The sequence below is a fragment of the Motacilla alba genome, chromosome 26, assembly GCF_015832195.1.
Source record: "Motacilla alba alba isolate MOTALB_02 chromosome 26, Motacilla_alba_V1.0_pri, whole genome shotgun sequence".
NCBI lineage: Eukaryota > Metazoa > Chordata > Aves > Passeriformes > Motacillidae > Motacilla > Motacilla alba.
Window position 1 is genome coordinate 1,508,894 of NC_052041.1, and position 25,257 is coordinate 1,534,150.

The 25,257-nt window shown below is 55.3% G+C and overlaps 1 protein-coding gene across 1 annotated transcript in view; it reads right to left on the reverse strand.

Moving 5' to 3' along the window:
• Nucleotides 1-409: 409 nt before the first annotated feature.
• Nucleotides 410-25,257, reverse strand: part of CACNA1S (calcium voltage-gated channel subunit alpha1 S) — a 54,017-nt gene continuing 29,169 nt past the window's right edge. Inside the window, exons 24-44 of the mRNA XM_038162515.1 lie at nt 25,110-25,256; nt 23,956-24,157; nt 21,792-21,950; nt 21,374-21,484; nt 20,809-20,892; nt 18,911-18,967; nt 16,032-16,160; nt 14,926-14,991; nt 14,336-14,427; nt 12,918-13,077; nt 12,088-12,215; nt 11,185-11,281; nt 8,166-8,268; nt 6,161-6,262; nt 5,919-6,043; nt 4,854-4,982; nt 3,324-3,523; nt 2,785-2,849; nt 1,828-1,922; nt 1,123-1,239; nt 410-882 (exon numbers count right to left, since the gene is read on the reverse strand). Of these exons, the coding sequence (XP_038018443.1) occupies nt 622-882; nt 1,123-1,239; nt 1,828-1,922; nt 2,785-2,849; nt 3,324-3,523; nt 4,854-4,982; nt 5,919-6,043; nt 6,161-6,262; nt 8,166-8,268; nt 11,185-11,281; nt 12,088-12,215; nt 12,918-13,077; nt 14,336-14,427; nt 14,926-14,991; nt 16,032-16,160; nt 18,911-18,967; nt 20,809-20,892; nt 21,374-21,484; nt 21,792-21,950; nt 23,956-24,157; nt 25,110-25,256 (2,629 nt within the window). The 3' untranslated portion in view covers nt 410-621. The remainder of the gene's footprint in view (nt 883-1,122; nt 1,240-1,827; nt 1,923-2,784; nt 2,850-3,323; nt 3,524-4,853; nt 4,983-5,918; nt 6,044-6,160; nt 6,263-8,165; nt 8,269-11,184; nt 11,282-12,087; nt 12,216-12,917; nt 13,078-14,335; nt 14,428-14,925; nt 14,992-16,031; nt 16,161-18,910; nt 18,968-20,808; nt 20,893-21,373; nt 21,485-21,791; nt 21,951-23,955; nt 24,158-25,109; nt 25,257) is intronic.

Genomic DNA, 25,257 nt, shown 5'->3' on the forward strand with positions numbered 1-25,257 from the left:
TGCCAAGAGCACAGATAGTGGAAGGGGCAGAAATGGCTTCACAGTGTCCAGCTCTCCTCTTGGCCAGCCCCAGGGCTGCTGCCCCAGCCCAAACATGTTTTCACACCTCTGCCCCATCCCCAGTTCCACACACAGCTGGGACAGGGAGCCAAGAAGGCCCCAGGCCCCATTTTGCTGCCCAGCCCCTGGCACATCTCCTCACAAGCCAGACTTAGCTGCAGGCAGGAGGCTGCAGGGTCCAGTTGCTGGATTTCAGGAGATCCCCAGAGCTTGGAAACCTCAAAATGACTGGACTGGAGGCTGCCATGTGAATCATTGCCAGCTCTGGGTACACGTGGTGTCACATTTGCAGCCCCCTCGCCGGCTGTGCAGGCAGGGTGGCAGAGGAAGGACAAAAGGGCACCCAGAGTCACACAGCAGGAACACTTTAATGACCTGTCCAGCTCTTGCAAGACCACGCTGGAACAGCACTGGCGTGTTCTGCACCAGCACCCCAGAGACCTGTCCCAAAAGAAATACCACAGCTGGCCAGAGTAGCTCAGGACCCCAGGCAGAAGCAGGACCAGCATGGCTCTGCTCCTGCAGCCCTGAGACACAGCCCTGGGCACTGCAGCGGGCAGCTCAGAGGCGAGTGGCAGGGATGGTCGTATGGGAGGGAGCTGCACCGAGCCCTGGGGATCTGCCCGGTGGCACAGCTGAGGTGTCCTGAGGGGCAGAGCCAGTTTTTGTGCCCTGCAGTGTTTCTCTTCCCTTTAGCAGCTCCACGGCTGCTTTCTCCACTTCATCCACCTGCAGCTGGCTGCTGGCTGCCATCTCATCTCTGGTCACTGCGAGGAAGGATGAGTCCTGGGCCAGAGCCCCGAGGCCTCCGGAGATCAGAGCCTGCACAGAGGGTGAGAGCACAGCCTGGGTGCTCAGCCTGGGGGCTGCCCTGGCTGCAGGCACCCACAGGCACCCACCCTCCCTCTTCTCCTCCCTTCTGCCCTCTGTGCTGGCACACACCTGCTGCTTGTCCTTGCAGCCAAGCTGTGCCCCCCAACCTCCCATCATAGCACAAGCATGGTGTCCCTGAATTCCTGCCATCCCTGCTGCTCCCTCTGCCAAGCTGTGCCCTTGCCTTACCTCCTGAATGAGGAAGGTGATGGCTGGGGTGGAGGATGTTCCTGGCTCATCAGTTTCTCTCTGCTGGAACCTTGAGCTGGATGCTGTTCCTGCCACAGTGCCATCCTCTGTGGGCAGCTGGGTGAGAGTAGCACAGAGCTGCAACATGTGCTGGGACACTGCCCAGGGAAGATCTCTCCCATGTTAGTGTGGAGGCTGCAGGTTCTGTCTCCTGTCCCCACCCAGTGCCTGGACAGGCAATGCCATCCTGCTGGAGCTCCTGGGTCCAGGGCACCCCCAAAATGGGGCCAGCAGGGCCACGTGAACAGAGAGCTGGGAACCAGCCCTGGCCCCCTGCCCAGACATGTGCCAGGCATGAGGCACTGTGGCCAGCAAAGGGAGCATGGGGGCAAATCTGATGCACCCCTTCTGCCTGCCCTGGCTCTGGAGGCAGATGGGCAGCCAGAGGAATGTGCTGCCAGCTGTCCCAGCTTCGAGGAGCTCCCCATGGAGCTGTTACAGCAGCAGGGTGGGAGCCCAGCTCCATTTCCAGGTTGATGCAAAAGGAAAGCTCCAGCAAGGCTGGATTCACACCATGAGCCTGGAGAGGGGCTCCTTCCCAGCACAGCTGTGCCGGGATGGCAGGGAGGATCCCCAGGATGGGAGGAAGGCTCACCTGTGTCCCCCACATTACACGTCCCCTCTGACATGCACTGCCCCTTTTACCTGCCGGGGGAGGAGTGGCCCTGGTGATGAGAGACCCCCAGAGGTGACTCCTCTCCTCCTGCTCAGCCTCTCCATGGGTATGGGGCGGTTGTGCTCTGTGGGAGGGAAGGGTGGGGACATCACAGAATTCACAGAATCACCAGGTTGGAAAAGACCTTCAAAATCATCGAGTCCAACCCAGCCCCAACACCTCAGCTAAACCCTGGCAGCCAGTGCCACATCCAGGCTTTGTTAAACACACCCAGGGATGGTGACTCCACCACCTCCCCGGGCAGCCATTCTAGAACTTTATCACTCTTTCTGTGAAAAATTTATTCCTAATATCCAACCTATATTTCCCTTGGTGCAGCTTGAGACTGTGACCTCTGGTTCTGTCAGTGCTGCCTGGAGAAAGATACCAACCCCCCCTGAGCACAGCCACCTTTCAGGAGCTGTAGAGAGTGGTAAGGTCACCCCTGAGTCTCCTTTTCTCCAGGCTGAGCACCCCCAGCTCCCTCAGTTGTTCCTCACAGGGTTTGTGTTCCAAGCCCCTCACCAGCCCTGTTGCCCTCCTCTGGACTCGCTCAAGCATCTCAACATCCATCAGATGGCAAGGACACCACTGCCAGACAGAGATGGGACTGGGCTCACTAGACTGAGGGAAACAAAAGATTTAGTGCAGCAGCACCCAAGGTCCCTGTTTAAGGAAATGAACGTGGTCTGGTGGTCCTGGGACGGCCAGTGCTCCCCCAAGCTGAGGCACTGTCTCCATGTTTCATCACCTGAAAGGGTGGAAGGAGGGAGAAGGGTCTCCTGGAGCTCTCCAGAGAGATCCTGCTGTGCTCAGTGCTCTCAGCAAACCTCCAACTTAGTGGGGCCTGCACCTCTTCCTTCCACAGACCACCATCAGCCCCTTCCCCTGTCCTGGCCCCCAGGCTGGTCCCGGTCCCCCAGAAGAAGAACAAAGCCCAGACTCACCCCAGGCCGGGCGCCTACGTGCTGCTGGCACCGTCTTCCTCAGCACCTCATCCTCATAGTGCACCCTGCAAGGGCAGGCAGGTGGGTCAGCCTGGCTGGGGACACACACTGAGCCCAGCTCCACCTGGGGCTGCAGCCCTCCCCACCTTCCCCAGCCTGGGGGCACAGACCTCTAGGGACAACTGGGATGGATGAACAGGGTGGAGACCCCAGGAAGCAGGACTAAGCACATATCTTACATGGGTAATTTTTGTCCCTTCTGCCTGTGCCAGGTGCCAGGTGTGCCTTCTGCCTGTGCCAGGTGGCACCACCTGTGCTGGTGGCCCCAGCCTGGGCCTTGGCCCTCAGAGATGGGCAGGTGAGGGGGAGGGGAGATTCCCGCAATCCCTGGAGCCCTGCTGCCCACCTCCGTGCTCACGCACTGGGATGAAGGATGGGATGGGAGCCCTGGCTAGGGCAGGGTGCAGCAGGCGTCCAGGACAGCCCCAGGGCAGGCGGTGGCAGGGCCAGCACGGCGCACCGAGGCTGAGCACCCTTACCCCTCCAGCCAGCTGCTGCTGTTGGCGTTGTTGATGTTGGTGTTGCCTTCCTGGGGGAAGTCATCGAGGAACACTGGAGAGTCGAGGTCCTCACTGCCCACCTCGGTGAACTGCAGGGGCCTCTGGCTGGCCACCTGGGGCTGCAGCGGGCTGCTGGGCTCCATGAAGCTGTCCACCTGGCCAAACAAGCCACCTGTTCTCTGCAACCAACAGGGAGGGCGTCAGGGCAAGCCTGGAGCTCCAGGCTGCTCTGGGGCCATTCCCACATCGAAACAGTGATTGCTCTGCTCAGGCCTTGCAGACCATATGGTCCCCAGGGCTTCACTGCTCAGGTGGGGAAACTGAGGCACGGAGGGTTGATGGCCATGCAGCAGTGTCTTAGGTGGGAAATGGGGGTGTGTATTCCTCTCTGTGGGGCAGTTCTCTGCTGTTCCTTGGGCAGGTTTCTTTATCTCTCCCACAGCCAATCCTCCCTCCAGGAGATCTCTGCTGTCCATGGCCACTGAGTGTCCCTGCAGGGCTGATCAAATTCCATCATCCCATGGGGAGATGCTGCGCCCAGGGCAGGAGCCAAGCATTCCTACCTGGATCCAATCTGAGCCTGGAACAGCACAGCAGCCTTTGCCCCCTGCATTCCCAGAGGAGCAGCTTTCTCCTGCCCTGCATTGCCAGAGGGAGAGCAGGCCCATCTCCAGCAGCCCTGGAGCTGCAGAGGAAAACTCCAGCCTTGTGCAGGATCCCTGCTCCAGCAGAACCACAGCTGGGCCTGCAGGAGGGCTGAGCCACCATGGAATGGCACTGCTGCCACCACCCTGACCCACAGGGGGTCAGCTCCTGCTCTGACTCTGGCAGTGGTTTGTTTGTACTGTTGCATTTGTATTTTTAATTTTGCTAGTAAAGAACTGTTATGCCTATTCCCATATCTTTACCCGAGAGCATTTTAATTTCAAAATTATAATAATTCAGAGAGAGGGGGTTTGCATTTTCCATTTCAGGGGAGGCTCCTGCCCTCCTTAGCAGACACCTGGCTTTTCAAACCAAGACAAGCAGTACTGGAATAAGCCAGCCCATGACAAATCCTGTCACCTCTGGAGGACAGCCTGAGGTGGTGGCACCTGGGGACACAGAAGGAACTCTGCAACCCCACAGCTGCCCAGGCTGTCTCTGAGGCTCCCAGGGAGTGGGAAGTGAATCGGATCCTGTGACACCAGAGCTGTCCCACCTGAGCCTGGCCAAAGGTGTGGGTGAGAACCTCCAAACCAGCAAGTAACTACCCAGCACAGCCGTGCCAGACACATGGGAAATTTTCCCCTTTCACAGAGGGGAAACTGAGGCAGAGAGCAGCTTGCCCGAGATGACACAACCAGGATGTCCTGATGCTCACAGAAAGGACAGAGGTGCTGCTCATCCTTGTGGCCCACACCCTGCAGACTGTCCCCCCAGAGCTAGCAGCCAAGCTGACCCACCACCACCACTGAAACCAGGGCTGGTGGGACACCAAACTGCGCTGTGCCCCGAGGCTGAACTCACCCTGTAAATCCCCTCCTCCAGGGCAGCCTCCACCATGGCTCTTTCCAGCTCCTCCTCTGCAGTCAAGTCCCCAGAAATGGCCCGGTGGATTTCAGGAGCAGCTTCTTCTTCAATGCTCCTCAGCCCAGCCTGGAGGGGACAGGAAGGCAGGGCTGGGGTGAGCCGACCACCCTCACCTTGCTCTTTGGAGAAGGAAGCATGGTGAGGCACTCTCCCCCTGCCAGGGGTCCTGCCAAGGACGGGCCACGGGTCACAGCCTGCAGCTGGCTCTGCTTGGTGACACTGCCCCTGAGCTGCTGCTGTCCCACAGTCTCTGGGCTCATGCTGTCCCCCAGAAGGGAACACCCCGATGGAGGGTCAGGCTGGTGACAGCCAAGGCCAGGCTGAGCCTCTGTCCCTGATCTGGGACCTGGCTCTTCTCCTTGCTTTGCACCTTTGGGGCCTGGCCTTTTGACTCCCCAGGTGATTTCCTCCCTGCAAAGTCAGGAGAGCCTAGGGACATCCCAGCCTTCTGGCCAGAACCAGAAACCCTCTGCCAGCACTCCCTGGGCCTGCTGTGCAGGCTTCTCTGGCTGCAGGGGTCCCACTCAAAGTCAGCCACGCTGACCCCCTCCCCCTGGTGCTCTGCAAGGCTGAGAGAACTCCAGAACCATGGAGCTGTCAGACACTGCTAAGGGGAGAGGAGGGACGAGGCCTTGGGGTTGGAGCAGGTGGGTAAGGGCAGGCATGAGCAGCATTTGGCACAGACAGTGGTCTGGGGTGGCAGTTTCCAGGTGTTGAAACTCCTTGGTGAGGCAGCAGATCCTGCCTGAGCCCTCTCTCCACTGGGGTGAGTGGAGCAGAGTCAAACCCCTCCTCTGAGTCACCTGCAGCCTGCACACCAAGGCCACGCTCAGTGCTGGGGACTCATGGCAGCTCATGCTGGTTTGCCTGGGGCACCTCACCTCCAGAGGCCTGAGGCACAGGGTCTGCAGCTCTCCGAGTCCCCCAGGCTGGGGGAAGCCTCTTCCCTTCCCTGCCTGCCTCCAGGGAGCATCTCCCCTCCAGCAGCACCCACACACCAACCTGGATCTCCACAGGGTTCTTCTTGGGCCGGTACCCATAATACTCCTCCTGGCGCTTCATGAACTTCCTGAAATGCTCTTGGATCAGGAAAGTAGCATAGAATTTGCCCACTGTCACCTCATCATCTGGAGGGTGGAAACCAACATGATGGTTCTGCCTGTCACAAGATCCCCGTGGCTGGAGCAGAGGGACCCTGAGCAGGAGCTGCTGTGTCCCTCTGGGAGGGACAGCTGGGGACATACCTCCAATAGGTGGGATGACCTGGTCCAAAAGCTTCATACTCGTTCGCTTCCAGATTTTTTTGATAATAGCTCGTAGCTCCTCATTGGCCTGTTCAAAATTACCTGTGAGGAAAGCCAGCAGGACAGAGCAGCTCGTTCCCAGGGATGTGAACAGGAGTGAAGACAAAGCTTGTGAACACCTGCCCAGTCTCCTGGAGGGTGTGACAGCTCCTCTCTGTCTCCCCACCCAACAAAGGTGAGCTTAGTATGAGCAAGGCTTTGATTTTAGCCCAACACTTCACAGATTTTGACCTCCTCTTTGTTGTTCCCACAGGGTTCACCATTCCTGAAATCCCAGTTTACCTCCAAGATCTCCTGTGTTCCTCCCAGGCTGCCAGGTTCCCACCCCAGCCAGAGGGAAGCACTATGGCACACTGCTGCAAGAACTGATCCCAGGAGCCCACCAGTGCCTGGCCTTGGCTCCTGCCACAGCTGCCCTGCCCAGAGCTGCTCACAGCACAGGCACAGAAACAAGGCTTGCATTAAGGTAAAGATCAAAAAGAAAGGCTTCATAAAATCAGGCCTGCACTCCTACAATCAGTGGCTGGCCTTGTCAGGCTAGTCCTTAGCAAGTTCCATGTGAAAGCAATCCTGGTGTGAGCAGCTCATTAACATAACAATCTATTCTGGGTAAAAAACCAGCTTGCACCTGTATAAAGTGTTTTTATACTGTTAGATAGAAAAATGAAAACCATCACAAACAACTGTCCCTGCAGGTGCACGCTGGGGGTCTGAGTGACCAATCAATACAGGGTAACAACTTATTGCTAACCAATAAAGTAATTGGCAAGAAAGCTCCACACCAATTGGAGTCCCACACGAGGTCTGTAAAACTGTATAAAAACCAATTATGTGAATAAAGAAGGAGCTTTTTCCACCATGAAGAAAATTGAGTCCTGTCTGATTTATTCCCATAACAAGCTGGGGGGGCACCTTCCCACAGCAAAGCTCAGCAAACTCTGCTGCTGACAAGGAAGGGGTGAAGGAAAGCAGCTCCTCCCCAGCACAGCTAAATTCAGGGGCCTGGGAGTCCTCTGCAATGAGGGCTCTGGGCAGAGCCAGCCCATCGGTGCCACACTTTGAAGCAGCAGGTGAGCACAGGAGAGTCCTGATCTTCAGGAACCACCTCAGCTCTGTGCAGGGCAGCAGCACCTCTCCTAAGCTAAATGCAAAGGATGGGAGCTGGACCAGCTCTACTCCTAAGCTGTTCAGGGTGACACTGGTGGCACTGGTTTGCTCCTCAGGGCTGCAAGCCATGGGCCATCAGCTGATAACATCCTCCAGGCTGGGGCTGAGCATCCCATGCAGGCACCCAGGGGCTCTGGGCCAGGGATGGGTAACAACAGCAGGGCTGGGGGTTTGCCCACAGGGTCTGACCCCACAGACAAGTGCCCTGAGTTCCCTGGCCAGTGGGGAATGGTAACCCACATCCAGTTCTAGAAAGTGGGCTTTTCTAAGTGAAGGGACTGCACCATACCTGTTCCTATACAATAGTGGACAGCTGTAACATGGTATTGGTAACTGTAAAACCTGCTCTGGACTGATGCAGTAATCACAATTTGTCCTCCCATCTGTTTTAAACCAGAGGCTTTTTCCTGAATCTCAACACCTTCACTGCCAATACTCAGCTGCTGGAGGAACGAAGCACTCTTTTTAGCCCTCTTTTAGCTTAACATCATTAGATTTCCATTAAAAGGTGACATGTGACTGCTTTTCATGCACAGTGGAAAACTTTCATCGTGCTCTATCACTCTGTCCTTCTTTCCAAACCCAATGTGCACTTTCTTCTGTTGGAGGCAACACTGGAATGTTGACACTGAATGTCATCTATTTGAATTTAATGAATGGTTGTTATTCCATTGGTCCCAGACAACAACAAAACTCCACCTATGTGCAGGTCAAACAAGGGAAATTCACCAGGAAGGTTCCCTGTCAGGCTCTAGAGGCAGCCAGGATCACTGCTTACCTTCTGTCTTGATCTTGAGGGCTGTCCTCACCAGAGCAAAGAGGGTGGCGTTGAAGGTGACGGTGCCGTCGCTGTTCAGGGGCATGTTCATGCACACCAGGCGCTGCACAGCAAACCAACACCGTGAGCCAGGGCCAGAGCAGCCTGGCAGCCCCCAGGCCCCTGCCTGGCCTGCCCGGGGGGCTGTGCTATTCACAGTCTCTGAGCAGAGAGAGACATCATCCTCTCTCCCAGGATTTTTCCTGGGGAAAGCAGTGAGAAGCTCAGAGAGGAAGAGAAAACAATTCTTATCTCTACTTGCTGCTCCTGTTTTTTGGCACGTGTGGAATGTGTTATGGAGATTGTTTACTGAAAGTGGTTTGGTTATTGGACACTGTGGGGGTGCCAGTTGTGGGTTTCTCTGGGTCTGGATTGAAGGCACTTGAGACAGTAGCTTCATGTTTGGACTCAGGTGTTCATTATTTATCAGTAAAACAGTCTCACTACTGTGAGTTCAGCAGCTTTTCATTAGATGCACAAAATGGCCAACAATCTCTTGTTACAAGGTCTTTTAAGACTAAACTATGCAATTAGGAACTGACACCTAGATTATTTTCCCTTTTCACCCAATAACTGATCCCAAAGAGCCCCAATGCAGACTGCTCTGCCCAGTTACAGAGTGCCACCCAAACCCATGGAGAAGGAGGAAGAAGAAGCATGAAGAAGAACCTGGACGACATCCTGTGCCCTCCATCTTGCTTCCATCCACAACATCCCAAAAAAAAAAAAAAATCCCAAAACCTCAATTTCCCACCAAGTGACACACCTGCACTGCTCTCTATAATCTATTTCACACGTTTGTGGATTCCAGTCTATCTTGAAGTCTAGGAAACTTTCTCCATGGATGAGGGTCAGAGTCAGTGCTCCCCTGGGAGTCAGGGCACCCCAGAGCAGCCAGAGAAATATTCCTGGTGCCCTGGGTTTCCACAGGACACCTGTTGGTGAAGGTTGTTTTGTTTCCTTGGCCAATTGGGTCAAAGCTGTTTCTGATTGTCTCCAGACAGTCACAGCTTTTTCTTTAGTATTCTTTAGTATAGTTATAATATAGTATTAGTGTAATATAGAATAGCTTAATAAAGCAATTGCTCAGCCTTCTGATTAACGGAGTCAGAGCACATTATTCCCTGTCTGAGGAATTGCCTGTTTCTACTATAAGGGTCTGCTCAGGGCATGGAGCCCTCCCAGCCCCACCTGCCCTGCCCAGCAGTGGCACTGGTGGCACTGGTTTGCTCCTCAGGGCTGCAAGCCGTGGGCCATCAGCTGATAACATCCTCCAGGCTGGGGCTGAGCATCCCATGCAGGCACCCAGGGGCTCTGGGCCAGGGATGGGTAACAACAGCAGGGCTGGGGGTTTGCTCACAAGGGTGGGGCTGACCCCACAGAGAAGTGCCCTGAGTTTCCTGGCCCATCGCTCCTGGTGCCACAGCTGCAGTGACATGCCTGGTCCCAGGCAGCTGAACCAGAGCAAGTGATGGCTAGAGCTGGGGGAAATAACCTGCAGGCGCACGGATGCCATGGGAGAAAATCATGGAATCACAGAATTGTTTAGTCAGAAAAGATCTGTGAGACCATCAGGTCTAACTATTCCCCCAGCACTGCCAAGGCCACCAGAAAAAAACATGGACACAAGCACCACACCCACACAGCTTTTAAATCCCTCCAGGGTAGAAACACATCACTGCCCTGGACAGCCTGGGGGCCCAACCAATCTTCTGGTGAGAAAATTTTCCCCAATATCCATCCTAAACCTCTCACAGTACAACTTCAGACTGCTTCCTCTTGGTCTGTCACTTGTTATTTGACGGAAGAGACCCTCTCCCACCTGGCTTCAGCCTCCTGTCAGGGAGTGGTAGAGAGCAAGAAGGTCCCCGGAGCCTCCTCTTCTCCAGGCTGAACCCCCCCCAGTTGCTTTCAGAGACATGGGAGTCATTCTGCATTGCAATCCCCACTCCAAAACGTGTTCTAGCTGCTGTGAGGAGTCTGGGGATCAAACCTCCTGATGTGTTTGCCCAAAACCCAGGAGGGATTACGCCAGTGCCTGAGCTCCTGCCCATGCATGTTACACATGAGCCTCACACAGATTTGTTCAGAATGAGCTAAGCCAGGAAAAGTGCATTTCTGCTAAGAAGGTTGGGGTTTCCTTCTCCCCAGGCACTATCAGCTCTTGGAAACAAGCTCTACAGCCCAGCTGACGTGGCCACACACTCAGACCCTGCACTGCCCTCCTGCAGCAGCTGCAGTGTGGCCTGGGAGTGCCCTGCAGTGAGGGCTCCGGGCAGAGCCAGCCCATCAGTGCCACCCCCTCGAAGCGGGAGGTGAGCACAGGTGAGTCCTGATCTTCAGGAGCTGAACCACCTCAGCTCTGTCAGCAGCCCCTCTCCTTGCCCCCCAGGTCACCCCCTCATTAAAAATGAGAGGTCAGAGCAGGGTACAAGCTGGTTGGACTGTCACTCTCAGCCTGCCAGGAGGACACAGTGACAGCCTGGGGAAGGTGTCCTGATGTGTTACTCTTTGAGCCAGGGCTTATGAGCTCTCAGAGAAACCCATCACACCCGAGATAGCTCAGCTACCCAGAATGGCAGAAAATTAGCAGGTTGGCTTCTGAGGTAGTGTTGGAAACAGGAAAAGGTTTAATAAAAGGCAAAATAATAAAGCCATAATAGAGAAAAACCAAGTCAGGGGCAAGAGGCTCTTGCTCCTGCTAAATCACCCCACAAAAGCAATTATTTCCTTTCCTCTCTCCTTTTCTAGTCAATTACCTAGGTGGGACCTCTTGGCCTCTGTACATTTGGGCAGCCCCAGGTCTGAGGTGAAGTGCTAAAGGTCCTATAAGGTATCTTTGTACTTAATTTGGGAGAGAAGCTTCTGGGCTTTTTACCTTTTTAAGCAAACAAAGAATAATTTGGTCACTCCTCCCATAGGGGGCACATTCCTACATCGTCCCCGTGCTCACACACCTCCTCATCACCTTGGCTCTTACCTTACAAGCTACACGGTGTGGGCAGAACTTCCCAAAGCCCAGGGGAGGGTTGATACGCCTCAGCAGAGTCACCACATCCAAGTGTTTGATTCTGCCCCTGCAGAGGAAACACCAGCTCAGCGGTGGGGCAGCAGAGCTGCCTGACAGTGCCTTGGGGAGCTGCTCTGGGGGCTGATCCCTGGGCAAATCCTTACTCTTCCCTCTGCTCCTCCTGGGGAAAGCAGCTGCTCCCAGTGGCCCTGGGGAGCAGGTGAAGGGTGCAGTGACATGGCAAGAACTGGAAGCCTCACCACAGCTGGATGAAGAGGGAACTGAAAGTCTTATGTTCCCAAATCTCCTGATGGCTTTTATCAGACCTGGATGAACTCTGGCAAGTCCACATCGACCTCTGAGATGCTGGAAGCTGGCTGGTAGGGAGTGCCACAGCTCACCCTGCCTGCATGTGTCCCCTCCATGGAACACCCCTGTCACTATCATATTTTCTGAAAAATCCCCTTGCCCAGGATTCTTCTCCTGGGAAGCTGAGAAGCCTCAGAGAAAAAGGAAAACAATATGATCTCATTTGCTTCTCCGGTGTTTTGCTGCTTTGGAACGTGGTTGGAGATTGTTTATCCAACGTGTGAATTGTTTTAACTTAATGACCAATCATGGTCAGGCTGTGTCAGACTCTGGAGAGAGAGTCACGAGTTTGCATTATTATCTTTTAGCCTTCTGTCTGTATCCTCTCTCTATTCTTTACTATAGTTTTAGTATAGCATTCTTTAATATCATATCGTATCATAAAATAATAAGTTAGCCTTCTAGAAACATGGAGTCAGATTCATCATTTCCTCCCTTCAACAGGGGACCCCAGAAAATACCACACACCCCCTCCGTGCTGCCCTCCCACCCAGCCACACTCACTTGGCCTCGGGGTCGTACTCGGCCCAGATCCGCTTGAACTCGTCCAGGTGATGGGGCCCCAGGATGGACCAGTCCCGGGTCAGGTAGTCAAAGTTGTCCATGATGACAGCCACGAAGAGGTTAATGATCTGAGGGCAGAAGAAGGCATGGGAAGGACCCAGCCAGGGGAGAGAGATCAGCGCTACAAAAACAGGGCAGATGTGTTCTGGGATCTCCTGCAGTCAGAGGATGCTGAGTGAGGGTCTTCCCATGCAGAGAGGAGCCTCCTGCCCAAGCGGGTCATGTGAAAGGACAAGCACATCAGCATCTTGTCCCTCTCCACCCCTGCTGAGGCCAACACAAACACATCTGGAAGGCAGCACACAGAGGCTGTGGGAAGACACTAAAAGGGGATCCTGGGTCCCCCAGGAGTGCAGTATCAGTTTACAGCATGGCTGGGTAGGTGGGCAGGGGGTGATGTCCCCAGGAGGAGGTTCAGGGGCTCACCCCCTGAGACACACAGCTACCAACACCGTGGCTGCCCAGCCAGGACAGGGGTGCTGAAGGGGCCCTGTGGGAGCCAGCACATTGTGGGAAATGGGTTTGTGGAGAAACCGCGAAGCTTGACTGAAGGCTCACATAGTGTGTATCTGTATGTAAACCTTGAGATAAGAAATGTAAACCTTGAGATAAGAAATGTAAACCTTGAGATAAGAAATGTTGACTTTGAAATGCCATGGAATAGGACAGACATTGCTGAGAGAGAAATGGAACTAGAAACAAGTTTCAAAGGGTGGCCTTGCAAATAAGACTAAATACTTTGGAGAAACAGAACTATGAAAGACGCATACCAGGAAGGCACAGAGCATGTAGAAGCTGATGAAGTAGAAGTAGGCAAAGCCAGTGCCACAGGTGTACTCCTCTCCCTCAGCATAGTCGGACTCGGGGTCGCAGCGCCGGCCGTAGCTGCAGTCCAGCAGGATCTCCTGCCACGCCTCGCCGGTTGCACACCTGGGAAGAGGGGACACCTGCTGGTCCCTGCCTGTTCTGGGCATGCAGGGAGGGCTGAGGCCAGCCCAGCACAGAGGGGAATGGGAAACCTTAGTGCAGCATTCGCTTTTTCTCCTGGGAAGCTGGGAAGCCTCAGAGAAAAAGGAAAACAATAATTATCTGATTTGCTTCTCCTGTGTTTGCTCATGTGGAATGTGTTTGGAGATTGTTCACCCACAGGTGATTGTTTCATTGGTTTCTGCTGTGAATTATTTTGACTTATTGGCCAATGAGTGCCAAGCTGTGTCAGGACTCTGGAGAGAGTCACGAGTTTCATTATTATCATTTTAGCCTTCTGTAAGTATCCTTTCTGAATTCTTTAGTATAGTTTAGTATGGAATTCTTTAATATAATACAGTATCATAAAATAATAAGTTAGCCTTCTGAGGACATGGAGTCAGATTCATCATTCCTTCCATTCTGGGGGCAATGCAAACACAATACATAAGCTTTTGTAGGGAAATCCACTCCACTGACATAATATACTAAAATTTTCAAAAATCAAGGAAATAAGATTCTCACCTTACCACAACACTAGGTAGAGAGCAGAACTAATAACTACCAGCTGCTTTTGGTGAAATAATGCCTCAGAATGCCAGCTAAAGACCAGCTTTGATTTGTAACACTGCCCATAAAATGTTCACGTTATCAGAAGCACATGGGCAGCCCCTTGGAGAGAACCAATGGCAGATCCACTCCAGGAAGAGTGGAGGAAGACCTGCAATCTTGTAAGGGCATGAGGCATCAGTGCAACACAAGAACAGCTATTGCTAGGTGAAGGCCACCCGGGTTTACATTAGTAATTGGTGTTTTGACTGAATCACTGGCAAAAGGCTGTTTGTGAACAAAAAAAGGAGCAGACAGGATTCTGGGCTTGCTGCTATAGGGCCAGTGAAAGCTTCAGAAATGTCTGGAGTCAAGGAAAGCCTTGGGCTGAGCTCCTGCTTCCCATGAGTTTCCTCACAATTCACAAATTAAAATCCAGTCTGGGAAGGCAATGCTCAGAATAGCAACCCCAAAACTGCCCCTCTCTCCAGCAGCCCAGCCACAGCAAGAAAACCCACAGCCTCTCCTGAAACGCTCCCACTGCTGCAGGAGATCTTTCTGTGGGACAAAAAAGAAATCAGCTACTGAAATGCTGGTCCTCCCTCACTCCAAGCTGGCATTCCCACAGGCTCAGAGCCCTCTGGAGCTGCTCACACAACAGGACAAGACTGACCTGAAGAGTAGCAGCACAGCCTGTGGAAAGGTCTGGAAGTTGTTGTTTCGGTTGATCTGGGTCCCGTCCACCATGGCAATCTTCCCAAACATCTGTAAATCACAGTGGCAGGTCTGCAGTAGGCCATCCTTTCCTTGGCACCAACCACCCCCCAGAGCACCTCTGGTGCCTGAGCTCCACTTCCTCTGGTTTACTGGCTTCAGGCATCCCCAATGAGATTGAGGTTGGGATGTGGGGGCTCTTGGACATTCCAGCAGTGCTGAAAGCACCCCTGACTACAGCTGCACTTCATCTGGGCTGGTTCTCCTGACCCAGCACCAGCACTGGGGCCTGTGTGTCCGGGTTGTGCCATTGACTCCCAAAGTGCTCTGTGCCACGCGCCCCAGCTGCCCTGGCTGAAGCCCAGGGACAGGAGGCTGCTGGGCTGCCAAACACCCTTGCAGACCAGGGTAAACAGGTCCCATCGTGTGCAACGTCCCAGAGAGGGCCGAACAGAGGAACCAGTCCCTCCCTGTCCCACCTCCCCAGTGCCATCAGGCTCAGGGCACCTGATGAAGACCAATTCCCACCCCCTGCCCCGTGCCCCTCACCTGCATCCCAATCACAGCATAGATGAAGAAAAGCATCACAATCAGCAGGGCCACGTACGGCAGAGCCTGTGACAAAAGGACCATGGCTTGGGTGAGACAGAGCCCAGGGACAGGGCCTGGGCTCTGCAGGTGCTGCAGGAGCTGTACCTGTCCCTGTGTGGGGAGGGGACAGCTCACCTGTTCCTCTCACACCCTCCTGCTGGCCCCTTCTCTGTGGTGCTCCCACGTGGGAGGCTGATGCCAGCCCCCACTGGCTCTGTGGCTGGGACAGAGGCTCAGACAGCCCAGGGCTGCCCAGAGCTGAGGGCAGTGCCCAGCTCAGGCTGTGAGCAGATCTGCAGCACACCCTGAGGTACCCACCCGGTGCAGATCCCAGCTAACTGGCACCAGGACAAACGGGCCCAGCAGGTACTGCCAGCACCTGGCCCAGCTCTGACTCTGAGAGCTGTCAGCCAGGGAGCCCCACACTCCTTCCCACCCACGTGGGCCATGTTCTGCACACCACAAGCCCCCAGCCCAGCCTGAGGCCAGCAGGAGCACTGGAGCTTTCTCCTCTGCCTGTATAGGAATGTGCTCCTTGTTGACAGAGTGACAAAACTATCCTTTGTCTCCTTAAAAAGGAAAAAAGCCCAGAAGTTTCTCTCCTCAATTAGCAAAAAAGACACCTCACAGGACCTGGGGGGCTTCACCTCAAACTTAAGGATAGCCAGCTGGACAGGAGCCAAAAAGTCTCATCTGAGCAATTCACATGAAAAAGAAGAGAACAAAGGAACTAATGGCTTTTGTGAGGTGCTTTACCAGCAGCAAGAACCTCTTGCACCTGGCTCAGTTTTTCTCTGTAAAGAGTTTTGTTATTTTGCCTTTTATTAAAACTTTTCTGTTTCCAACACTACCACAGAAGCCATCCTGCTGATTTTATGCCTTCTGAGGCAGCTGAGCTATCTCGGGTGTGATATGGATCTCCAAGAGCTCATGAGACCAGGCTCGAGGGGACCACATGCCACGCCTGGTGAGGACAGGCTGCTCACGCTACCAGCCTGAGGATCAGCCACTGCTGCCAGCCCTGGCCATGTGTGTTTGGGAGGGGAGCAGAGCTCCTGACAGACCTGAAAGGACTTGATGAAGGTCCACAGGAGGGTCCTGACACCTTCCCCCCTGCTCAGCAGCTTCACCAGACGCATCACCCGGAAGAGCCGGAAAAAAGTGATGGAGACGCGGGAGTTGTCATCAGGGTCCTGCAGGCAGAGCACAGCAGCTGCAGGACAGAGGGTGCTGAGGCCCCCCAGGCCTTTAAGGCAGGGGTTCCAGGTCCTGGGGGGAGGAAGGGTAACGAGATCCCACCCCCAGGCACCAGCCATGGTGCCCTGGCCTGCACACAGGGTCAGGCTGCAGAGCTGTGCTGGCACCTCTTCCCCGGCTCCTCTCCCCCAGCCTCCCCAGGGATCCCAACTCCCCAGGCCCCCACGCTCACACTTTGACACTGGGATAATGCAGGAAGGAAGACATGCTGCCACATGGACTGGGAGAGCTCTGGGGGTCACAGGGCCACCACAGACAGGCTTAGTCCCACCAGGGTCCTGCCCAGCACATGCTGTATTTGTAGGGTGAGGTGTAGGGTGGGCAGCAGGCACAGGAAGGGTTAATGAGAGCTGTTTAGGCAGGGAAGGGCAGTTTTGAGAGTGTTACAGCAGGACTTTAACCAAAGGAGGGACTGAAGAGAGGTGTCTCTGCGGGGTGCTGCCCATGCCAGCTGGCTGTGCAGTGATGCCAGCTCTCTGTGGGTATCCCCCTTGAGGGGGGCACAGCCAGGGGTTCAGGGCAGAGTGGGCAGGCAGGAGGTGAGGCAGGAGGCACAGCTCCTGGCCTGAAAGGAGCGGGGTTTGTCTGGAAGCACCTACCAGTGGTGGTTGGAGATGCTGGGGGCTTGGTCATCTGTGCCCTTGGTAGCCCCAGCATGGCACAGCCTCAGCTGCAGCCTCTGCCAGCAGGAGCCATGAACAGACCCTGCTGGCACTGCCTGCCTGGACTCCATCACAGCTTGGGATGCTTCTCCCACTGCTCCCTTAGCCTGCCAGAGCTTTATTGCTGCCACTGCATCCCTCTGACTCCCATCACCCAGGCCCATCACACCCAGCAATTTCAGGGCAACAAAATCCCCTGCAAATACCCCTCCCAGCAGCTCCACCTTCCTCAGCATCACACTTCCAAGTTCCCAGGGCTGCACTGAAAAACTCCATCTCCTCTCCCACCTCCTTCTTTTGCCTTTCACTCTCCTGGTGCCTCGTGCCCATCCAGTGAGTGCAGTGCTCAGGAGCATCCCAGCAGCCCCAGTGCAGCCCATCCCCATCCCCTGTAGGAATGTGCCCCTTGTTGACAGTGACAAAACTATCCTTCCTCTCCTTAAAAAGGAAAAAAGCCCAGAAGTTTCTCTCCTCAATTAGCAAAAAAGACACCTCACAGGACCTGGGGGGCTTCACCTCAAACTTAAGGATAGCCAGCTGGACAGAAGCCAAAAAGTCCCACCTGAGCAATTCACAGGAAAAAGAACAGAACAAAGGAACTAATGGCTTTTGTGAGGGGTTTTACCAGCACCAAGAACCTCTTGCACCTGGCTCGGTTTTTCTCTGTAAAGAGTTTTGTTATTTTGCCTTTCATTAAAACTTTTCTGTTTCCAACACTACCACAGAAGCCATCCTGCTGATTTTATGCCTTCTGAGGTAGCTGAGCTATCTTGGGTGTGATACGGATCTCCAAGAGCTCATGAGACCTGGCTCAGAGACCATATATCAATCCCCACCCCTGGGCTCTGGGCAGAGTCCTGTGGAGAGCAGCTCCCAGCCCCAGGGCCCTGGGCAGAGGCTCTGGCACGTGGCACCCTGCAGTCAGCTCCCTCCACATTTTCACACCAACCCAGGCCACCCCATTGCCACTGCCCTCCCTTGGTGAGCTGTTGGATTGGGTCTTTTCCTGACTTCGAGATGGAGTAACTGAGAGGGGTTTTAAAAACTTTTATTCTATTTTTAATCTAATCTATTTTTATTCTATTTTTAATCTCGTGTGAAGGGTGAGACAATACAGATGTTATAATTCACACTATCACAATTAGAAGCTGCCTATTTCCTAATTACAATCCACTATAAGCATTTCTTGGCCTATCAGCTTTTGATGCACCCTGCTGTAAATGAACCTTCTGTCAAGCTTTGAAAATTCTCTACAAATGTATTTCCCACTGTGATCTTTGGCCACCAGTGCAGGGCTTGGCCCACTCAGCCTCCCAGGACATGGGGCTGCACCCAGGGGACACAGCCAGCCCTGGGGGAGGGCACAGGGCAGGGATTGCTCTCTCTCCATTTCTCTGGCTGTCAGAGGGCAGGGATTGCCCCCTCACCACATCTCTGCTGTCAGAGGGCAGGGATTGCCCTCTCTCCATTTCTCTGGCTGTCAGAGGGCAGGGATTGCCCCCTCACCACATCTCTGGCTGACAGAGGGCAGGGATTGCCCCCTCACCACATCTCTGCTGTCAGAGGGCAGGGATTGCTCTCTCTCAATTTCTCTGGCTGACAGAGGGCAGGGATTGCCCCCTCACCACATCTCTGCTGTCAGAGGGCAGGGATTGCCCCCTCACCACATCTCTGCTGTCAGAGGCTGCGTCCCTTCAGGCCTTAGGCAGCCAGGGTGATGGCAGAAGGACCAAGGCCACCTTTCCTGCCCTACAGCTCTGATCTGGCAGTTCCAGGGGATGGGATGGTGGAGGGCAGCCCTGGGCTCCCAGATGGGCCCAGGAGGGCTGGGGAGGAGCCCTGCACCTCTCAGGTGGGAAGGGGTGTCTGTGTGTGTGGTGTGTCACCCCAATCCCCCTCAGCCAGGGCAGAGTCACAGCCCAGAGGGCAGAGCTGGGCGTGGTGGCCTCAGTGACACGCAGGGCACATGCAAAGGCTGGCAGGGGCAGGGAGGGCTGCAGGCAGGACACACAGCTGGTGCTCACAGTGCCATCACAGCCCCCACCGAGGCAGTACAATCCACCGCTGGGTGCCAGGATGGTCTGTGGAGAGAACAGGAGAGTCAGCAGAGGGCAGGCGGGGGGACGGGGGGGACACAAGGAGATAACACAGACACAGAAGAAAGAGTAAGATGGAAATTGGGGAGAAGAGGAGGGGCACAGGGGAGGGCAGAGCCCCACCATCCCTTAGGCTCAGGGACAAGCTGATGTGACTTTGATAGGCAGAGGCAGCATCTGGGTGAGCAAGGAACCACACAGACCACGAGACTCCCCCCCAGTGCCTGTGATGCGTCCTGGGCATCCTCACAGACCCTCAAGGACACAGACACGGGAAAGGACCTGGGAAGCTCAGGCCACAGAGAACATTCCCCAAATTCTGCCTGGCCCTCTGCAGAGCCCTGCTGCTGTCCACAGTGGTGCAGCACACAGGGCACAGCGCCCGGGCCAGTCCCTGCCAGCCCAGTCAGGGCACCCAACTCCTCCTGGTGCCTGTGGTGTGTCCTGGGCACTCTCAAGGACAGCAGGGTTTTGGATGTGTTCCAAGTGGTCTCTTGCTCCAGAGGGACTGAAAACCACTGTGGAGTCCAGGGCCTCGAGCACCCCCTGAGCTTCAGCTCTGAGTTCTGAGCAGGCTGGGGAAGGACACCCGACAGGCAGGGGGAAACCAAGGCACAGGCACAGAGAGCTGCTGGGCAAGGACGAGGAGGAGCTGATGACAGATGAAAGCTGCTGGCACTGGCATGAAATCTGGGAGATCATGAAGGCTGAGAAGGCCAGAGGGCAGAGGATGGCTGTGCTGATGGGCAGGACTGTGCAGACAGGGGCACAGGGCTCTCACAGGAGAGGAAGGTGGGTGGGTTTTGCTCATCCCAGCTCTGTGAGGCCTGGAATACCCTACAGAGAAGGTGACTGCTCTCAAGGGTCTCTAGAAACCTCACCATCCTGCACAGAGAACATGGAAGGCGACCCTGAGCAGGGTGGCAGAGGCAGCAGCAGTGCCAGAGGCAGCCCTGCAGTGCACAGGAGCTGGCAAGCCCTGCCCCTTTGAGGAGACACTGCCAAGCCTCTGGAGAGGGTTAATCCATCATCCCCCACGGGCCACAGCTGCTTCTGGAGCCCCATCAGGTCTGCTGAAGGAAGCACACGATCCCCACGGCAGGGGAGCATTTCCAGGGCCAGACACAGGTGTGGATGTGCCAGTGCCAGGGAAGGCAGGGCTATGGTGGCTTCCTGGCACTGCTTTGGAAATGCTCCCAGCAGAGCACTCCCCAAGCAGGCACTGCCTGAGGCACCAGCCCCACAGCTTGCAGAGTGCAGAGCTCCTGCAGGGAGGGCTGGAGCTCACACACACCACCAGGGTGTGGGGGCTGCTGTGTAAAGGGACACACACAAAGCAAATGTCTGGAAATCTGATGGGTCTGATGGATCCCCTGGGCCAGCAGAGCCCTGTGGGGACAGGGAGCTGTGGGAGCCCTTTTAGCCCCACCTGCATTGATCTGAGGCTGGATGTGTGGATGCCTGTCCCATGGGGCAGGGGCTGGCACACAGCCTGCTGCTGATGGGCTAGTCCTGAGTGCCTGTTTTCCACAGGACTCCAGTGCCTACAGATTCAGGAGACCAGAGGGGAGGGGGCACTGTGACAAACTGGGCAGTTGGGGATGTCTAAATTGTGCTTTAATGCTCAAAGGGCCACAGCTGTGCTCTCCACGTGCTCGTGCCATGTGCTGATCCTTGCTTGTCCCTCCTCAGAACCAAGCAGAGCAGGGAGAGAGGAGGGGACACCCTCCCCCTGCAGGGCTGGACACATCCAGCACTCCGGCCTCGTGCCAGGCAGGTGCCAGTGCAGCCCTGGGTGGGGACAGCCCCGTGCCCCGGACACTTACATCGATCTCACTGAGGATGACATCAATGATGCTGCCAATCACTATGAGGAAGTCAAAGACGTTCCAGGGGTCTCCGAAGTAGCCCTGTCAAGGAGAAGCCAAAGAAGAGTCAACATGCAAGGGTGTAAGTCAAGGAGGACACAGAGGCTGGAGCCAGAGGAACCAGAAGGTTCTTCAGTGACTCTGACCGTCAGAAGAAGGGATGGTGGTCAGAGCTTGCACCCTCTGCTCGGTTATTTGGTCCTGTCTTGCAGAGCAGTGAAATGAGGAGGGTGGATCAGGATGGCTGGAGTGGAGCTGTGCCCCCACTATGGCCCTGACACTGAAGATGGGAATTGTGGCCAAGTGGAATGGGTGGGATTTGGCCAGCAAGGGTAGCCCTGACAAGCAGTAATCCCTCCACAAACTGCAAGGTCCTGTGCATGAGGGTCTTTGAGGGTCTTGCAAGGAGAAGTTCTGTGGAGCTGCAGGGCTAGGGGTGCTTGTACTCAAGAGATGCCCAGGGCAGGGTAAATGGACCCCCTGGCCTGGCCTGCTTTCCATGCTGATCATGCTCTTCTCTCACCTTGGCTTTGAAGGCCATGAGCTTGAGGACCATCTCCAGGGTGAAGAGGATGGTGAAGGCCACATTGAGGATGTCTGAGATGTGGTTCATTTCTGCAGACTGGTTGTAATGCTGAGCATAAGGCAGAAGGAGCCATTAGCTGACGGCAGATCCAGCCTCCACTGCGAGCTCAGAGATGCGTGCTGGATGCAGAACCCCCTCCCACAGCCAGGCCTACGGCTCAGCACAAAGGAAATTTCCCCCCTGCAGCCCCTTCTCTGGGCTCCCCACATCCCACCAGTCCCATTTTGGTCAAAAGGCCCTGACCCAGACATCACACCATAAGCAAACACCCCCTGCCCAGAGGCTCTCTTGGGGACGGCAGGGCTGAGCCAGCCTGTGCCCACACACACACCCCTCCCCTGCCCTGTGCCCTCACCTGCATGCCCAGGCAGATGGTGTTCAGCAGGATCAGGAAGAACATGAGGTACTCGAAGTAGGAGGAGGTGACCACGTACCAGATCTGGTACTGGTAGGGGTTCTTGGGGATGTAGCGGCGCAGCGGGCGAGCCTTCAGCGCGTACTGCACGCACTGGCGCTGGGGAGGGACGGAGGGAGGGAGGGAGGGCAGGCGTAAACCCACTGCAGGGCACACTCAGCACCATCAGCCACGCTGCACACCCCCACAGCCCCAGGCTGGAGCGCCCTTCTCTCCTAGCCCGACCCAGGCCAGGGAATGGAACTGCTGTGCTTCCTGCAAAAACACCCCAGAGCACCCACGTGCTTCCAAAGGCATCTTTTGTCTCCAAAGATGGCCATGCTGCCCTTGGCCTGACCCCTCCAGCCTGCCTGCTTGTCCCAGCATTTCCCCAGGCTCCCTCAGGACCAGCTTAGAGCACCATGATGGTGTGGCTGGGCAGTGCCAGGCAGACAGGGACCTGGGGGCACTGGTCAACAGCCGGCTGGACATGAGCCAGCAGTGTGCCCTGGTGACCAAGAAGGCCAAGGGCATCCTGGCCTGGATCCGGAATGGTGTGGCCAGCAGGAGCAGGGAGGTCATTCTGCCCCTGCCCTGGGCACTGGTGAGGGCACAGCTGGAGTGCTGTGTCCAGTTCTGGCCCCTCAGTTTGGGAAGGACGTTGAGATGCTTGAATATGTCTAAAGGAGGGCAACAGGGCTGGTGAGGGGCTTGGAACACAAACCCTGTGAGGAACAACTGGGGGAGCTGGGGGTGCTCAGCCTGGAGAAAAGGAGACTCAGGGGTGACCTTATCACTCTCTACAGCTCCTGAAAGGTGCCTGTGCTCAGGGGGGGTTGGTCTCTTTCTCCAGGCAGCACTGACAGAACCAGAGGTCACAGTCTCAAGCTGCACCAAGGGAAATATAGGTTGGATATTATGAAAAAGTTTTTCACGGAAAGAGTGAAGTTCTGGAATGGCTGCCCGGGGAGGTGGTGCAGTCACCATCCCTGGGGGTGTTTAAATCAGACTGGATGTGGCCCTGGGTGCCAGGGTTTAGCTCAGCTGTTGGGGCTGGGTTGGACTCGATGATCTTTGAGGTCTCTTCCAACCTGGTGATTCTGTGATTCTGTGAAGACACCACATGAACCAGGGGTGAAGGGGGCACTGAGATGGCCGCACAGGCCTGTCCCTCCCCAGCAGCCCAGGGCCATCTCTGCTGGGCTTCTGTGTGGTTCACATCACCCTGGCACCCCCAGCTCAAGCTGCCCGTGCTGCCCAAGTGCAGGAGCATGACAGCACTCCAGGGCCAGCAGCTGCCCCTGTCCAATGTCCTCCCCAGGTGTCCCACATCCTCAGCCAATGCCTCTGCTGCTTTCAGCCTCGCTGTCCCCCACCAGAATGACAGCATGACAGCATCACAGAAGGGCTGGCAGCAGAAAGTACCTCTGGAGATGGTCTAGTCACAGTTTGCTGCCCAAAGCAGGGCCAACTGAAGCATGCTGCCCAGGACAGCTGGCTTTTGAAAAGCTCCAAAGATGGAGGCTTCACTGCCTCTCTGGGCAACCTGTTCCAGTGCTTGGCCACCATCACCATAAAAAAAAGGGTTTTTTAATGTTTAAATGGAATTTCTTGTTCTCTTCAGTTTGTGTCCACTGCATTTTTCCTGTCACTGGGCACAACTGAATAGAGCCTGGCTCAGTCTCCTCTGTGCCTTCCCAGTGGTATTTATACCCATCGGTCAGATTCCTATGAGCCTTCTCTTCTCAGCACCAGACTTGACTCCCAGGCCCTCCTCCATCACCTCAGTGGCCCTTTGCTGGACTCACTCCAGAACATCCATGTTGCTTTTGTATCGGGGAGCCCAGAGCTGGGCACAACCCTCTGCTCCAGCTCACTGTGGGCACCCTACCTGTCCAGGGAGGCCCACTCCCTGTTTCTGGTCCCCTCTGCCCGTCCCTCAGGCTGGTTTTGTGCTAGACATGGGTCCAGCTGGCCCTGCCCCAGCAGCAAACAGGCCTGGGGCAGGTTCAACCCATCTGTGTCAGCAGTGTCACCACAAAGAAGGGCTGATCCAAATCAGCCAGCCCCAGCAGTGCCAGATCCAGGGCTGGTCCTCCTTGTCCTGTTTTAGCAGCCCCATTACCTGATTCTTGTCCAGCTCACAGTTCTTGTACTCATTCTCCCCTTGCTCCTGGAAGGTGACAATGACAAAGCCCACAAAGATGTTCATCATGAAGAAGGCAATGAGGATGATGTAGATGATGAAGAACATTGCAATCTCCACCCGGTAGTTGTAGATAGGGCCTGCATCCTCAGCATTGGTGTCAATGGCCATGTACAGCAGCCTACGGGAGGCAAATTGAGGCAAGAGAAACCCCAGTTAGGGTGGAAAGACCATGACTCCTCTTGAAAGTTACAGAGAGCTTTGGGGACATCCAACAACGGTGGGACAGGACTGCTTGGGTAACCTTGCCAGCTCCACAGCCACTGCCAGGGTGACTGGTCCTGCTTCTCACCCTGGATAGCTCTTCTTTCTTTACCCTGGCCAAGGCCCATGTGTCTCAGGTTAGCTGGGGGTGTGTATTTTATTGCCATCAGTTAGAGGTGGGGCAGTTCTCTGCTGTTCCTTGGGCAGGTTTCTTTATCTCTCCCACAGCCAATCCTCCCTCCAGGAGATCTCTGCTGTCCATGGCCACTGAGTGTCCCTGCAGGGCTGATCAAATTCCATCATCCCATGGGGAGATGCTCTGCCCAGGGCAGGAGCCAAGCATTCCTACCTGGATCCAATCTGAGCCTGGAACAGCACAGCAGCCTTTGCCCCCTGCATTCCCAGAGGAGCAGCTTTCTCCTGCCCTGCATTGCCAGAGGGAGAGCAGGCCCATCTCCAGCAGCCCTGGAGCTGCAGAGGAAAACTCCAGCCTTGTGCAGGATCCCTGCTCCAGCAGAACCACAGCTGGGCCTGCAGGAGGGCTGAGCCACCGTGGAATGGCACTGCTGCCACCAGCCTGACCCACAGGGGGTCAGGGCCTGCTCTGACTCTGGCAGTGTTGATTTGTATTAGTGCATTTTTTATTTTATTTTCATTTTCTTTCCTAATAAAGACCTGTTATTCCTGTTCCCATATCTTTGCCTGAGAGCCCCTTAATTTCAAAATTATAATACTTCAGAAGGAGGGGGTTTACATTTTCCATTTCAGGGGAGGTTCCTGCCCTCCTTATTAGGCACCTGTCTGTTCAAACCAAGACCCCATGGCAGTGCCCTGCTCCCAGCACAGCCCTTCCCTCAGCAGAGACTCACTCTGGCCAGCCCTCGAAGGTGGAGACAGTGAAAAGTGACATCATGGCTGAGAAGACATTGTTGAAGTGGAAGTCGCTGTGCAGCCAGACACGGTCCTGGACCTCGATCTGCGTGGGGTCCGCGTCCACGTAGTTGATGAACTGACCCC